Raw genomic sequence first — 15,189 nt, 5'->3', positions numbered from 1 at the left:
GTCTTCATAGAAACCGGGCTTTAAGTCTATGACGAATTCACATATTTCCTGCTTCCTGTCGCTCACATGTCTCGCGGTTGTGCGCTAACATATTTCCTTATTTATTGACATATTTATTAATTTATTCGTAACAATGATCATTTCGACGAACGAGAATAATCCGAATGCGTTGAAGTTGATTATCGCGGCTAAATTGGCTCAGAATACTTTCATCATTAAAGTCGTAAAGCCTGATGGTGAGTCATTAACCTTTTCCTGCTTGTTCTTATAATTACTTTGTAATTAAAATTAAATTTGGTAAACTCGAAAGAGATATTTAAACGATACATAGATTATATAATTTTGTATTTTAATATTTTTCATTAATACATATGCAGCATGTATTTTGTTAATAGCTCATAATTTTGTCATGCAATAATAGCGTGTGTTGCATTATGTACAGATGCTGTTCTGGGCCGTTTGCCAACGCTAACTCTACCCTCAGGGGTTTCCTTATTCAGTGTGTCTTCAGCACTAAGTCTTCTATTGCCTGTACCTAAAGAATTGGAGGTTCTTAATAATAGATGGTTGGAATGGGAAATTTCTCAATTACAAGTATAATTTTGTAGATATATTAAAATACAAGTTTTTTTCTGTTTTTAATACTGGAAATATATTTAAAATTGAATATATTTTCTACAGCCAACTATGTTAAGTCACACAAGCACAAGGACTTCTAAAATTTCACAGAAATCTGATTTATGGTTTTTATTCAAAGATCTCAATAGTGAATTAAAAGACAAACAGTACTTAATCGAGGTATGAAAGTATTTTATTATTTTATTTAATTATATGTGATATCTTATTTTCCTATTTTGATCTCTTTTCAGAATCATGGTAATTTATCACCAGCAGATATTTCTATTTGGGTGAGTCTTTGGAGTACCATATTGCTTACAGATGTCAAAGATGACATTTCCAAGGATCTGCCTAATGTCAGCAACTGGCTAATTAATATTGAAAAGCAGCCAGTTATTCAGGTATAGTTATCACTATGCAATAATTATTTTCTAAACATGGATTTGATATATCATTAATTTATTATTATGAATATGTAGGAATCTATTAAAGAGTTTAATTTGGAGAGAGGTGTAAAAGCCATTGCAAGTATTCAAGCTGCCTCTTGGTTTCCTGTTAATACAACTTCAAATAGTTTCCAACTTCGTGAGTCAGTATCAAGTGATGTAAGTATTAGACATTTTATTTAATTTTATTATTTAATTTAAGTATTATTTAATTTTAAAAATATAAATTTATTTTCTTATATATAGGATTTCTGTGTAATTTTAGATTAGTCCAACTAAGGAAAAAGAGATAGAGGCTATTAGTCAAGAAGAACTTCGTAATGTGGCAAGTAGCTGGACTAGTGGACAATATCCAGAAGTTAAAGAAAGTTCATATCCCATGTAAGTTGGATAGAATAGATTAAATTTATACAGTTTATATAAATTCATAAAATTAAGAATTATTGAAGTATAATTATACTCTTTTAGATTGCCTAAAAAAGGTGAAAGAAATGTATTGGTAACATCAGCTCTTCCATATGTTAATAATGTTCCACATTTAGGAAACATTATTGGTTGTGTTCTTTCAGCCGATATCTTTGCAAGGTTTGTGTACAAGTACATATAAGTATACCTATAAATATATCAAAATTTTTATAACACTAATACAATTTTTTATTATTTTCTTGATAGATATTGCAGACAACGAAATTACAATACCCTTTATATAAGGTAATTATCATATTCTTTAAGCAATATAAAATAAAGGAATATATCTTCTATTAATTAACTATTTATACCTGAATTATAATTTAAAAATAATTAATTTTAAGTGGAACTGACGAATATGGCACCGCAACTGAAGCGAAAGCTTTGCAAGAGAAAACAACTCCTCAAGCTATTTGTGATAAATTCTTTGACATACATAACGACGTTTATCGTTGGTTTGGTATTGGATTCGATTACTTTGGCCGCACTACTACACCTGAGCAGACAGAGTAAGAGCAATACTTCAATATTATTTTTAAAATAATTTTTGTTTGTCTCATTGTCTTTTGCATTCTTTCAGAATTGTTCAAGATTTTTTTCTAAAAATTAAATCGCAAGGGTACATATTGACTGAAACCGTGGAACAACTACATTGCGAATTTTGCAATCGGTTCCTCGCTGACAGATTTGTCGAGGGCATCTGTCCCAGATGCAAATATGAGGATGCGCGCGGTGATCAATGCGATGGTTGCGGTCATCTCGTGAATGCAGTCGAGTTAATAAATCCTCGATGTAAGATATGTAACACTAGACCTGCCATTAAAAACTCGGTACAATTTTTCTTGGATTTACCCAAAGTAAGTTTTATAATATAATATCACGATTGTTTCACTGATAGTATCTGTAGCGAATACACGTTACAAGTGTATCTTCATGTTGCAGATAGAAGAGAGATTGAAAAAATATTCCGTTACAGTGGAGAAAGAATGGTCCAATGTTGCAAGAGTGGTTTCGAAAGCGTGGTTACGCGATGGTCTTAAGCCGCGTTGCATAACTAGGGATTTGAAATGGGGCATACCGGTCCCAGTAGAGGGTTTCGAAAATAAAGTGTTTTACGTCTGGTTTGATGCTCCTTTTGGATATATCAGTATTACAAAGAGGTATACCAAAGAATATAAGAAATGGTGGCAACCTCTTCAGGATACAAAAGTCGATTTATGCCAATTTATGGCAAAGGATAACGTTCCATTCCACGCGATAATGTTTCCCGCTTATTTGCTAGCAGCCGATCAAAATTATACGTTGATCAAGTATTTAATGGCAACTGGTACGATATCTCCAAAGAATACAAAAATACACATTTGTTGGATGCACTTTACTAACTCTATATCTTTATGTATCTTTAACATTTTCGTTTTCTTATTTATTTTCAAATTTGTACATTTTTACTTGTACTTTTTTTCTTTTTTATATCTTATTTATCGTTCACTTCTCTATTCTATATCAGTTTAATATTTCCGTTTCAGAATATCTGAATTATGAGGATAAAAAATTCTCCAAATCTAGAGGTATTGGCGTATTTGGAACTGATGCCAGAGATACCGGCATTCCGGCGGACGTATGGCGATTTTATTTAGCCTATATTAGGCCAGAAACTCAAGATTCCAATTTTAATTGGGTGGATTTAGCTACGAAAAATAATAGCGAGTTACTAAACAATCTTGGCAATTTTGTCAACAGGTTTGTAGTTGTTTTACTTTGTACTGCAACGATAATTAACATCGTAATAACTTGTTATTAACAGTCTCGAAAACTTGTTACTTGGATAGAGCTCTGGTATTTTCCGAAAAATTCTTCAACTCCACTGTACCACCGATAGAACGACCGGAAGAAGCCGATTGGACCGTATTGGCATTGGCACAACGCGAATTGTCGTGTTACATAAACGCAATGGAACAAGGCAAATTAAGGGACGGTTTAAAATGCATATTGGCGATTTCAAAACACGGCAATCAATACATGCAGTTCCAACAACCATGGGTAAAAATTAAGGGAACCGATGATGACAAGTAATATCATGAGTTTTAACTATTACTTTGTTTTTGATTATGAATATTTGTTTTTGAATTAAACGAAAATATTTTTGTTGAAAACCAATAGAAAAAGGGCCGGAACTGTCGTTGCGATATGTTGTAATTTAGCCTGTCTTCTGTCCGCTCTTTTGGCTCCTTTTATGCCTTCTACATCTAAAGAATTGAGATCTCAACTAGGTTTGAGTAACAAAAGTTATGGCTATATTCCTGAGACGATAACAAACATGTTACCTACTTGGCATAAAATCGGCAAACCCTGTCCATTATTCACTAAGATTGAAGACCAAAAGGTGGAAATGTTACGCAAGAAATATGCCGGACAGCAAGAGACTGAAACATCGACAGATAAAGCTGTCGCATCATTAGAAGCCGCCATCACAAAACAAGTTAGTAAATCTTTTCTGTCTGTCTATGAAAATTATTTTCTTACATTTCGAATTTTCCAGGGTAATTTAGTAAGAGAACTGAAATCGAAGAACGATAAGACCTGGCGAGTTGAACTAGAAACGTTATTGAACTTAAAGAAAAAACTTGTTGATCTCAAAAGTAATACACCTGACGCAAACGCGCCTGAAAAAAAATTATCCCTAAAAAATAAGAAGGCCGAACCTACCCACGTGCCAGAACAAAATGGAGATACTCTAACAGATGTTGCAGCGTTAGAAATGGCTATTGCGAAACAGGTATTAAATATCATAAAAAAATAAATAAAAAAAAATTGTCTTATGACAATTATACATTCGATGTACACTATATTAATGTTGCATAACTTTAGGGTAATCTTGTGCGAGAATTAAAAGCTAAGAAAGACGGAAGCGCATGGAAACCACAAGTAGAGATACTGTTGAAACTAAAACAACGGTTAATGGATCTCACTGGAACAGCACCAGTCGCTGTCGATAAGAAATCCAAAAAGAAAAAGTAGTTTTAAATTCATTTCTTTTGTAGAAATAGAGTGACGAAGTATTTTTTTTATCACATTTTTTCGAAATTAACGCGTAAATTATTGTATCCTATTTATTTAAATATTCTTTTGATACGTTCATAAAAAGAGCCCGCATAATAGTATTTGAATAAAAAAATACATGCGCTTCACATTAAATACATTCATTATATTCTACTCGCGCATTTGTGTATCGAGAATTGAAATGAAGGGATCATGAAAAAGATATATTTGTACTTTATTTAAAGTATGTTCATTCGCACTACTTATACACGTGTATGTAATGATCTGATAAATAATTAACATGAAAATTGAAAAGCTTAATTATTGTCTACAATCTTATCTATATTTTGTATATTTTATCACTTCGTCGTTAGAGTCTTATGAAAGAGATTGCTTGTTTTTAGAAGCTTCATAGTATTTTTATCCTTAGATAATCCTTTAGCTTTATCTTTAGTCTGATTTTTTATATGAGGTTTAAAGGCAAGTGCTCGTTTCGAATGCGTCGTATAAAAAACAAGTTGCTCCATTCCAAATATAATAAGTGAAAATACCATGCCAAAGAGGAGAAGAATCAAGATCGGTGCCGCTTCGTAGATAGTCACACTGGAGACGAAGATTTCGTCGCTTGGACAATAAGGTTTTCTAGCCGATCGACGACGTATCTCTCGTCGTCGAAGTCCCGAAGTGTTTATTTTCAATAATCTAACGATATCAATCCAATATCAAATAAATTTCAATCTGAGTATTCCTCATCTTGAGGAATGTAAAAATTATTGCAAAAATTAATCTACATAGGATATGGAGATATACTCACGCTATTTTACTGATTTCGTGAAAGTGACTTTTAAGATTGGACCACAGGCCCAACTCGGAGGGCTGCAATAAATGAACTTCCGTAAGTTGACAAATCATTTGCTTGTCGAATTCTTGTTCGATGGTTGGATAGATATCGTCCGGATCTGCGTGGTAAGCGAAACCTCCCTTTTTTATTGCCTCTACACCAGCCTCGATTGAAATAAATCTCTCTGATTCTGGTATAGCGTTCCAAATGGGTCTGAAGTATTGCACCTCCGGTCTTTTATTCTAGATTTAATATAGAACTGATTAGGCTTAATTCGATTAACAATATCGGAAATCGCTATAGTGAGACGTGCTTTTATTTTACCCGTAACAAGAAGTTGAAGAAAACATTTTTCTCGGCCGCAAGCTGCATCTTCGCGTGCGCCAGCGAATAAAGCGAATCGTTCATCTTGTGGAGAGGCTCGTTTAATCTAGCCGACACTATCGCCGCCGAATAATAATTGAATACCAACAGGCCGAAGACCGTAATTTGAATCAAGGCGATTCGACTAGCCGATTGGTCGGTGAGAGAAGGGAAACCTGATTGCGATATAATTAATTACAATTAAAAGATGTATTTTGCTATTATATTATATTGTTGCACAATCGTATATGTACCTTGCTGACATAATGCACCGACAGTGATCAACGCCGAGATGCTGTAGCCATGTTCACTAACGTGTTCCAGCTTCAGTATGAAGGTAAGGATGAGGACGGTCATCACCACGAACACGACGATCATGCACCACACGTCCGCCGCGAATGGCTTCAATATTATCCAGGGTTTCATCTTCGTCGCTGGTATAGTACGAAACATGAAGCAGGTACTAAGTGAGAAATTATAGATATTATATTAATACTTTATGGACAAAGTACATATATATATATAATATATATTGTGTATGTCATCATTGGCAGAGCTATACGAGCTTCTAAAAAGCAAACTGATCAACTTATTTTTAATTTAATTTGATTTTAATATCAAAGCATTAATTGTAAATTAAAATTAAGAAATTTACACAAAAAATTTAAATATGAAGGCTTTCAAGAGGCTCTCTATATCTCTACACATTCATTATATTTTTTATTTCAACTATATTTTATTCTTCTGAATTGAATATTGTTTACCGCGTAGGCCATTGCGGAAAGATAACACGCGCATATCCGTATCTCTCGATCGTCAGAATGGACGGATAGTAACCCAAATCGGCGTCGTCCCTCTTCAGGGTTCCCATCAGGGGACCATTGCTGTCGTTCTTCTCCCAGTGATTGATCTCGATGAGATCCATGCTGTGCGCGAAAATAGTTTATTGAGCGATTAATAATGTGAGATAATATGCGAGAATATTTTTAGACGTTATCGTAATCTCAATTACGTGAAATTAAACATATCGGAGACGTGTGAGAGAAGGGTGTATCCGAATTTCGGCCAGTTGTCCATGACCTCAAGACCTTCGCCCTCCAAATATTCCAGCAGAGTCAAATGCGGCGGTCTATGCAGAACCTATATAAATAAATATTGTTGATATATATAAATAAATTACACATTTTTCGTTAAAGTTGGGACTTGTACAATTCCGGCCGATTTAGCCCGCAATCTGTTGTAATTTCGTCGCCTGGCGATCTTCGAATCATTTAAAAAGATCGTGAGTCCGTCATCCTCTCGCCAAGTACCAAGTAGTGTGACATTAAGTATTCCTCCGCGCATTTTGCAATGATTGAAGACATCGTAGAGAACGTAATCGGACTTAGAATTCGGCAATAAGATCGCGAAATCCGTGACGATACTGAAGACGCTGTCGTTCAAGCTCTGCAAACTGTGGTTCAGGTTGCTCCCCAGAATCAACCAGTTGTACGAATAATCGAACATTCGATAAGCCGTCGCCTAAATATTTAGATTTTGCTCTTTATTTAATTTTCTGAACAATCTTTTTTTTCGATAAAATAAAATGAAAATTCGTATTCTTACATCGTCGAAAATACCGGTGGCGTTCTGATTCGGACATCGCATATCCAGAAACACGCCTAAGGTGCGACTGGTGTCGAGATACCTCAGAACATTAGTTTGGAATCCAGCTGGTTTAATCGCCGTAGACATCCCGGCATCGGTTAACAGCTTCATCGTGAGAAAATCATCTACAAAGAAAATTATATTAATCAAAAGGCGAGAGAGAAAGAAATGAATATATGTCTATGCTCACCTTCCACATTTCCGCAAGAGAATCCTACTACTCTGGTTACCTGCTTGTAGACGAAATAATCCCGAATGATGACACTGGTTTGCGCGTATGCGACAATAATGAATACTTGCGAGAGAAAAACGCTCAAGAGATGCATCCTTGTAGATTACGAGATTGCTGCGACAATGCTGTAACCACTTTGTCTCATCTTCATTCTATATGGAACGCCGGAATAATTTCGAACTCGAGACAATACATTCGAGACACAGTATGGAAACGATTTGCGGAATTCGAAATCATCCATAACTCGCACACGTCGATTGACATGACAGCATAATAACAGCTACTCCGATACTAAACCGTGTATACAGAGTGTCTCGCTGTCTTCGTCATTTATTTCACCGCCAGATTCTTCGACTTAAAATCGATCTCTCTTCAACGAAAACTTCTTTAATTAATATAGCCTCTGAGTTTTGTGAGAGAATGTTGTGTTTAGATGATTTATGACGATTAATATGTTAAAAAGTTTCACATTATCACCGAGACACTTTGTATATAACACGATACCTTCCTCTTCGGTTCTTCAGAATTTCCTTTATTATTTGTCCCTGTTTTCTATTATCCTTCAAGTCGAATCTGTTACAATCAATTTGCCTGTCTTTCTATCTATTATCCAATTGTTTTTTTACGAAAATATTCATAGAAAAGTTTCCCGAGTATTATCTGCGATGTAAAGCGAATCTACGACTTTATTACAGCAAAATATTACAACGACTAAAGAGAAATTACAATTTATAGCGTGCCATATCTATCTGTCTTCTGTTCTTCTTTTCTCAGCATAAAATAAGTCAACGATAACGAGACACTAATGAATGAACCAACTATAATACACGACCGACTTGTAAATATTTTACTTCTCAAAGCGAGACAATTTTATTCGAGCAAATTGTGTTTGCTCGTACCGGCTATCTTCTCTGCGTCATTGTTTATCATCGATCGTCTCAACGTTTTCTCTCTGTGGGAACATAATAATTACGTTCTGTAGCACCTAACTTTCCCGACACACACACAAAAAGGCGAGTGTTTAGTTTACCTTATGGATCGATAGTAAACGATATTCTCAACGATGCATATTCCGCTTCCAATAAGCGTACCGAGAGCTAACAGAATCAAAGCCGGAGCTGTCTCATGGATAGTTATGCTTCTCGTGGACAACGTATCGAGCTGACACTGAGGCTTCCTGCTCGACCAATATTTTATCTGACGATCGCGTAAACCAGTGTTAAACATCTTATACAATCTGCAAAACGATTCCTCGATTTTCTATCACAATTTTTCTTTTTGTTGCAAGGAAAAAGAAGAAGCTTACCCAAGTTTTGCCACCTCAGTGAATTGACCGTTGTGACTGGCGTACATCCCCATGACGGATTGCTTGAACAGATGGATCTCTGTCAATTCGCAGATCTTGCTCGGCTCGAAATTTTCGACGTAGGGATACGCCGTGTTGGGATCCGTGTGATAAGCCAGGATACCTTGACTGACTTGCTTCATACCTTCTTCTACAGGCAAGTATCTCTTCGACTCTGGCAATGTATCCCAGCGTTTCTTCCTGAAGTAATCCGAATCCCCCTTGAGTTTCTGAAAGAGTTTCAACGTATCAGACGACATGCAAGCGTGCACTTTTGGAGCATTCTTTGTCTTCATATAATCTCAACATATCTAGAAATACGTACGTATAGGAAGTAATTTAAATATGGTACAGCCTCCGCGGCGATTCTTAGATTGCTATCCGCGAGAACCGTCACGGAATCCTCCATCATGTCGAGTGGTTCGCTCAAACGAGCCGACACTATACTAGCAGAGTAATAATTATACATGATCCAATTGAAGATGGTGATCTGCAGCAGAGCGATACGACTTGGAATGCCCCTGGGGAAGAAATTTGCACCTGTGCAATAAGAGATGTTATTGTTAAAAATTGACGAAACGATACTTTTTACTTACTCTACCGTTCATTATGTTATGTATACCTTGTTGAGCGAGAATGCCGATAGTGAGAACCATAACGCTCGAATATTTCTCTTGCTTAGTGTCTTCCTCACGTTTCATTATTATTCTCATTACAAATATGAAGATTATTATAAATAATCCCCACGAGTACCAAGTTTGAAAGGCGAGCGGTTTCAGGAAGATCCCGAGCTTAATCTTGCTCGACGTAGTGGACAGCAGCATGAAACAGGGTCTATAGGTAAAAAAAAAAGATTCATTATTAATTGAAAGTGTCAGATTAATGTCTTTTTAATTTAAAAGCGTATTCTTGATACCGAATCGGCCACGCCGCGCCGATGAGGGTGGCGTAATCCAATCTCTCGGATACCATAATCCTGGGATTACTGGCGAAATCGATGTAATTCCTTTGTAATATCTCGAATATCAAGCCGTGTACACTGTGACGATCCCAATAAACGATCTCCGAAGCGTATACGCTTGAAAGAGATTTTTAGGACGATCAATGATAAGTAATAATGCAAGACAAAAATACTATTTTAAGAGGCACACCTGAAATTAAAGAGATCGGCGGTATGAGATATCATCGCATACGTGAATTTATGCATGCTGTCCAAGGATCTTGTATTGATATCGTGCATATAATCCTCCAGTCGCATATTCTTCGGCCTATATTGTATCTACGTGGTGTACAATAATTATTGAAATTTACATTGCATAATAAAATCCTTTTCTTTCGTTGCGTATATTCGACGATACAAACCACGCCTGATATCTTCAGCGTCATGCCATGCATATTGGCTCTCCTCTGGATCAGTGGTTGAGTGAGAGTGATGGCAAGACCACTTTCTCGTCGCCACGAGCCCAATCTCGTCACATTCAATGTACCACCGCGATATTTGCAATGATTATAAACGTCGTACAGATCGTAATCGCCGCCGTTCTTTATCGCGAGCGCGAAATCGGTGATTATGCTAAAAGCGTTGTCATTTACCAGAGGCACGCTATCATTCAGCTTCGACCCCAGGACCAACCAATGATATGCATAATCGTACATGCGATACTTGGTAGTCTAATGAATGCGAAAAATATATTAATTCTTCCTTTTTTTCTTCTTTTTTTTGTATTAAAAAATTGTATATCAATTCTTTCAAATTATCCTTTTACCTCGGCAAAGATGCTCATGGCACTTTCGTTGTGACAACGCAAGTCCACGACAATCCCTAAGCCCCAGGTCTCGGTGTTCAAGAATCGTCGCATGTTGATATTGTTATCATGTTTCCTGACGATCGTAAATATACCGGCCCTACTCAACGATTTTACAAAATGAAAATCACCTACGGTAAAAAGAAAATAGAAGAGAAAAAGACGCACATTTTTTAAAATATTTATAATGTTTATAAAGTTTCTCTGGAGACAATTTGATCCTGATATTTTAACGATTACACTAGACATACTCGTGAAATCTCCACATGAGAATCCAACGACATTTCGCACTGCCTTGTGCACAAAATAGTCGCGAACAAAATCGCTGTCTCCTGCAATAGTATTAGAAATAAATCGCAGCAAAATAAAGAAGAGTATCGCATACATTTCACTGTGATTTATTTTCTTTTTCAGGGATTATGAATATTACTGTGCGAAAAAGTTAAAACAATTTATGGGCTTTTAGACAACGCCACGTTTGCTAATACGAATACGAATGGAAAGAATAATATAACTAACGGAAACAAAAATATAGAGCTCGATTAATTTCGTATGAATCAGCTGCAAAGCTTGCGCTCTGAATTTTGCAGCATCAATATAATATTGAATGCGTGTGTGATGTCAAAGTCATATGTGTCTTATCGCTTATTTATGCTTCGCGGTAAGATATCGAGCTCTGTCAGGAAATGAGCACTATAAAAAAACACATTACTGTCAGACTATACATTGAACAATAAATCGCACACATGTGACGCTGATTACTTATTTACGTACATGTCTAACGACTAAACACATAAACTATTCGCGATAAAATCTAAAAGCGTCTTCAAATAAATGATGTGTAATAAAAATAATAGATTATTAATTTATTCGCGCGAAAATATTCTATTCCGAACAATAGGTATACGCATCATTAATGCCGAAAAACTTAGATTTCTCGATATAGATTGTAGCTTAGAGATGAATGCTCTGTAAACAAAAAAATAAATAGATAAATAAATGCGTTGATATTCTAGAGCAAGTTTATAAAAATGTACTAGAAGTATAAAAAATAAATGCTTGAAGACAGGAGAATAATAGAAAAAAAAGAAGATAAAAACAATCAAATAAGAAATTTGAAGTTTATTATCCTTTTTTCCTAAATCTTAACTATTCGTTACTTACTGTTTGGATAACAACCAATGGACGAGATTTTCTGTTATGCAAATAATGAGGGACAACGCGATGGAAATGCAGATAAATGCAAAAATAGGCGTAGCTTCTTGGATCGATAGTGGTTCGGCGACGAGAAGATTTTTTGGGCATAACGGCTTCGTAGCTGACCAAAGTTTTAACTGTCGTTTATATATGCCCATATCATACATTTTGGTCAAGCTGCAATAATAATATATATTAATAAGATAATATATTAATAAGATAATATATTAATAAGATAATAATCTGTTTATATATACATATTAATGTACATTTAAACACACTGTGAAGTGTCTATTTAATTATGTGATAAAGTATAGCAACATAATATAAGTAAAATATTATATATAATCTGTTAAAACTTTAAAATCCAATTTAATTTTAGAAGCAACTTTAATTGTGATAATAACGACGGATAATAATATATTCTCCTACCCGATTCTCAATAGCGGAGTGAATGGGCTCCTGAATCTTCCCCAAAGAGCAAGAACCGCGCGAAAGAGATGAACCTCTGTCAATTCGCATATCATTCGTGGATAAAAATACCGCTCGATGTACGGATATGCTGAATCGGTCGACGTGTGATAGGCCAGATCTCCATTAGACACGCGATTCAGACCCTCCGCCAGTGACAAATATCTTTTGGATTCTGGTATCCTGTCCCATCGTTTCGTATTAAAGTATCGTACCTCTTTTTCCGGTGACTTTCGATGATGCGAAAAGATGAAATAAAATACGTTTAGACGAATATATAGAGGGATATATTTTTAATTTAAAAAAACAAGATATCGATTATTGTAGATTTCTTTTTTTTTTAATTAATTTCAGTGTTTGATAAAGCATGTATCATAAGTATCATATCTACCTGCAGAAACGAACGAATATATGGTGTAAACTCAGCCGCCAGTTTCAGATTACTATCTGCCAGACTGATCAATGAATCATTCATCTTCCGACCTACGTTCTTCAATCTGTCCGACACGATGCTCGCTGAATAATAATTCAGGATCAACACGCTAAAGAGCATAATGTGTATGAATGCTATGCGACCCGCATAATGTACCGGAACAAATACAGACCCTGCAAATAAGCTTAATCTATAGAAAACTGTATTTTTTCGTACATTATTTAACTCAAGAAGCAATGATAAGACTAGACTTAATATAGATGAAGAGATTGAAAGTACCTTGTTGGGAAACAGCGCCTATGGTAAGAAGAATACAAATGCTGTAACCCTCTGTTATACTATGGATGCCCTCCTGTCTGATTAATATTACTAAAACCGACATAGCGAGTATCATCGTACCGATTATCACATACCATACTTTAATGTTTAACGGTCGCAAAAACTGTTCCGTCTTCATAGTCGCCGAGGATATCGTGCGAAATAAAAAACACGATCTATAGAAAATTTTAAAATGAGCAGGTGAAATGATTTTGTGTATAATTATCGTATATATATAATGATCGTGAAATTACGCACCGCATCGGCCAAACTGGACCGATAATATCTCCCCTTCGTAATCTTTCTGTTTTCATCACGATCGGACTGGCCGAGATATCTATCATTTTTCTCTGAAAAGCAACGAACATGGGTGCGGAATTGTCCTGCTGTTTTTGAGGATTTACTTCCACCATTTCCATACTAAAAAATGCGTGCATTAAAAAAAAAAATACTCGAAAAATGCTTGAAAAATTTTCGTCGAATCTTACGTAAAATTGAAAAGATCAGCCATGTGCAACAAGATTGTGTACAGAAATTGGGATCGACCGTATTTCGCCTTCATGTCTGGGTTCAACATGATATCCTCCGCCGACACATTATTATAGAATGTGTGCGATAGCTACAAAAATAAGATTAACAATAAATTATACTATGTATCAACTGTGTGTGTCGTTGAGTAATCTTGATTACTTACTAAAATTCCTATTTTTAGCTTCATGCCGTGCAAATTAGACCGTCTCTCATACTTCGATTGCTTCAGTCTAACTGACACGCCGGATTTCTCGGTCCAGTAACCTAAAGATGTTACGTTCAAGGAACCACCACGTGCTTTGCAAGGATTATACACATCGTATAAATCGTATCCGGTGAGAGAGGGTATGGCGAGGGTAATGTCAGTCACTATTCCGAAGGCATTGTCATTCAATAGACTGACGGTGTCATTCAATTTGCTTCCCAAAATCAGCCATTTATGCGTCTCGTCGTACATAAGGTATTTCGTAGCCTGATAAATGAAAAAGTTAATAAAAACATAAAAACTTTGCTGTTTCAGCATTCAGACGATGTTGTTATCTTTTGTGACCCTTACCTGCTCTCTTCATCTCTTCTTCAATCATACTTCTTGATATACATATATTATATTTTCTTATACTCTTATATTATATTATATTATATTACATATTTTCTTACTTTTACAAATTCTCAACAATTAATATACAATCCTAATAAGAGAGAAGCGCTTTTACCTCGGAATATAACATGGTGTAATTGTGATTATGAATGTCGCATCGCGTATCTACAAAGATCCCTAAATAGCGATAATTGTTCTGCAAAAGTTTCCTGAAAGCCGATGATCCAATCACGGATTCGAGATTCCACATCGACGCGAGTATAAAGACATCGTTGAATGTCTTCGCAAATTTCACGTTGTCTGTTAAAAAATTTTGCGTATAATTATATATATAGTATATGTGTATGTCATTCAGGTATTTTTACGCACTTTCGAGATTCTCGCAGGAAAATCCTACGACACTGTATATGCCTTTATGCATAAAGTAATCTCGGACCATGATATTGTCTTTTATGCAAAAAACAAGAAGAAGACGCGATAAAAGCAATAATAGCTTCCAACTTTCGTGAAGCATTTCGTAAGCTGTATGGATTGCACAGACATGTAATATAAAGAGTTTAGAAGGGAAAGCTGCGTTCCGTGAACACTGAACCTGCCCTCCGCAATGTCAAATATTCGATGCACAAGTCTTTTATAAATATTTTATTTTCACGACACTTGAAATAATAATCTCCTCGATCGATTTACTTACCTACCTATTTTAAATCTAGTTATTATTTATTAGATCTATTTCTCTTTTGCACACATGTAATGCTATTTCTAAGTTTTATATATATTATAATATTTCTGAAATTCAGAATAAATAAAAAATCTCGGAAATTATTTTTTAATATACCA

At 35.4% G+C, this 15,189-nt stretch overlaps 4 protein-coding genes across 8 annotated transcripts; 1 reads left to right on the top strand and 3 right to left on the bottom strand.

Moving 5' to 3' along the window:
* Positions 1-18: 18 nt before the first annotated feature.
* MetRS (methionyl-tRNA synthetase 1) lies at positions 19-4,892 on the top strand. Its single transcript, XM_029310178.2, has 16 exons — positions 19-236; positions 443-594; positions 682-798; positions 870-1,019; positions 1,098-1,223; positions 1,330-1,445; positions 1,533-1,649; positions 1,737-1,775; positions 1,877-2,041; positions 2,113-2,389; positions 2,475-2,859; positions 3,059-3,272; positions 3,362-3,601; positions 3,693-4,011; positions 4,072-4,308; positions 4,401-4,892. Exons 1-16 carry the CDS (start codon positions 134-136, stop codon positions 4,548-4,550), a joined length of 2,907 nt encoding a protein of 968 aa, XP_029166011.2. The 5' UTR covers positions 19-133; the 3' UTR covers positions 4,551-4,892.
* LOC146724958 (ionotropic receptor 75a-like) lies at positions 2,139-8,512 on the bottom strand. 2 transcript variants are annotated; one of them, XM_085486671.1, is made up of 9 exons: positions 7,613-8,512; positions 7,381-7,547; positions 6,985-7,296; positions 6,788-6,915; positions 6,540-6,701; positions 6,030-6,238; positions 5,737-5,951; positions 5,386-5,654; positions 2,139-5,273 (listed from the first exon to the last, which is right to left on the bottom strand). In XM_085486671.1, the coding sequence occupies exons 1-9, from the start codon at positions 7,746-7,748 to the stop codon at positions 4,931-4,933; spliced, it is 1,941 nt and encodes a 646-aa protein (XP_085342797.1). In that variant the 5' UTR covers positions 7,749-8,512; the 3' UTR covers positions 2,139-4,930. The 2 variants fall into 2 exon arrangements, with proteins under 2 accessions (XP_085342797.1, XP_085342802.1); XM_085486676.1 differs by lacking the exon at positions 6,985-7,296.
* Positions 8,323-11,191, bottom strand: LOC114936852 (ionotropic receptor 75a-like). 3 transcript variants are annotated; one of them, XM_029310180.2, is made up of 10 exons: positions 11,056-11,191; positions 10,766-10,935; positions 10,362-10,670; positions 10,151-10,278; positions 9,916-10,077; positions 9,622-9,833; positions 9,325-9,539; positions 8,961-9,229; positions 8,685-8,891; positions 8,323-8,606 (listed from the first exon to the last, which is right to left on the bottom strand). In XM_029310180.2, the coding sequence occupies exons 1-10, from the start codon at positions 11,189-11,191 to the stop codon at positions 8,525-8,527; spliced, it is 1,890 nt and encodes a 629-aa protein (XP_029166013.1). In that variant the 3' UTR covers positions 8,323-8,524. The 3 variants fall into 3 exon arrangements, with proteins under 3 accessions (XP_029166013.1, XP_085342787.1, XP_085342792.1); XM_085486661.1 differs by having other exon boundaries at positions 10,766-11,191; XM_085486666.1 differs by lacking the exon at positions 8,323-8,606 and having other exon boundaries at positions 8,787-8,851; positions 10,766-11,191.
* Positions 11,187-15,154, bottom strand: LOC114936972 (ionotropic receptor 75a-like). Of its 2 annotated transcripts, XM_029310338.2 has the most exons (10): positions 14,722-15,154; positions 14,468-14,652; positions 13,918-14,226; positions 13,712-13,842; positions 13,482-13,643; positions 13,185-13,399; positions 12,864-13,078; positions 12,434-12,702; positions 11,969-12,178; positions 11,187-11,773 (listed from the first exon to the last, which is right to left on the bottom strand). In XM_029310338.2, exons 1-10 carry the CDS (start codon positions 14,864-14,866, stop codon positions 11,671-11,673), a joined length of 1,944 nt encoding a protein of 647 aa, XP_029166171.2. In that variant the 5' UTR covers positions 14,867-15,154; the 3' UTR covers positions 11,187-11,670. The 2 variants fall into 2 exon arrangements, with proteins under 2 accessions (XP_029166171.2, XP_085342795.1); XM_085486669.1 differs by lacking the exon at positions 14,722-15,154 and having other exon boundaries at positions 14,311-14,535.
* Positions 15,155-15,189: the final 35 nt, after the last annotated feature.

The sequence above is a fragment of the Nylanderia fulva genome, unplaced genomic scaffold (genome assembly GCF_048542155.1).
Source record: "Nylanderia fulva isolate GAGA-0341 unplaced genomic scaffold, ASM4854215v1 Scaffold11, whole genome shotgun sequence".
In the NCBI taxonomy this organism is placed as follows: Eukaryota; Metazoa; Arthropoda; class Insecta; order Hymenoptera; family Formicidae; genus Nylanderia; species Nylanderia fulva.
The sequence above is the reverse complement of the archived record's forward strand: the minus strand, read 5'-3'. Positions and strand labels throughout refer to the sequence as shown.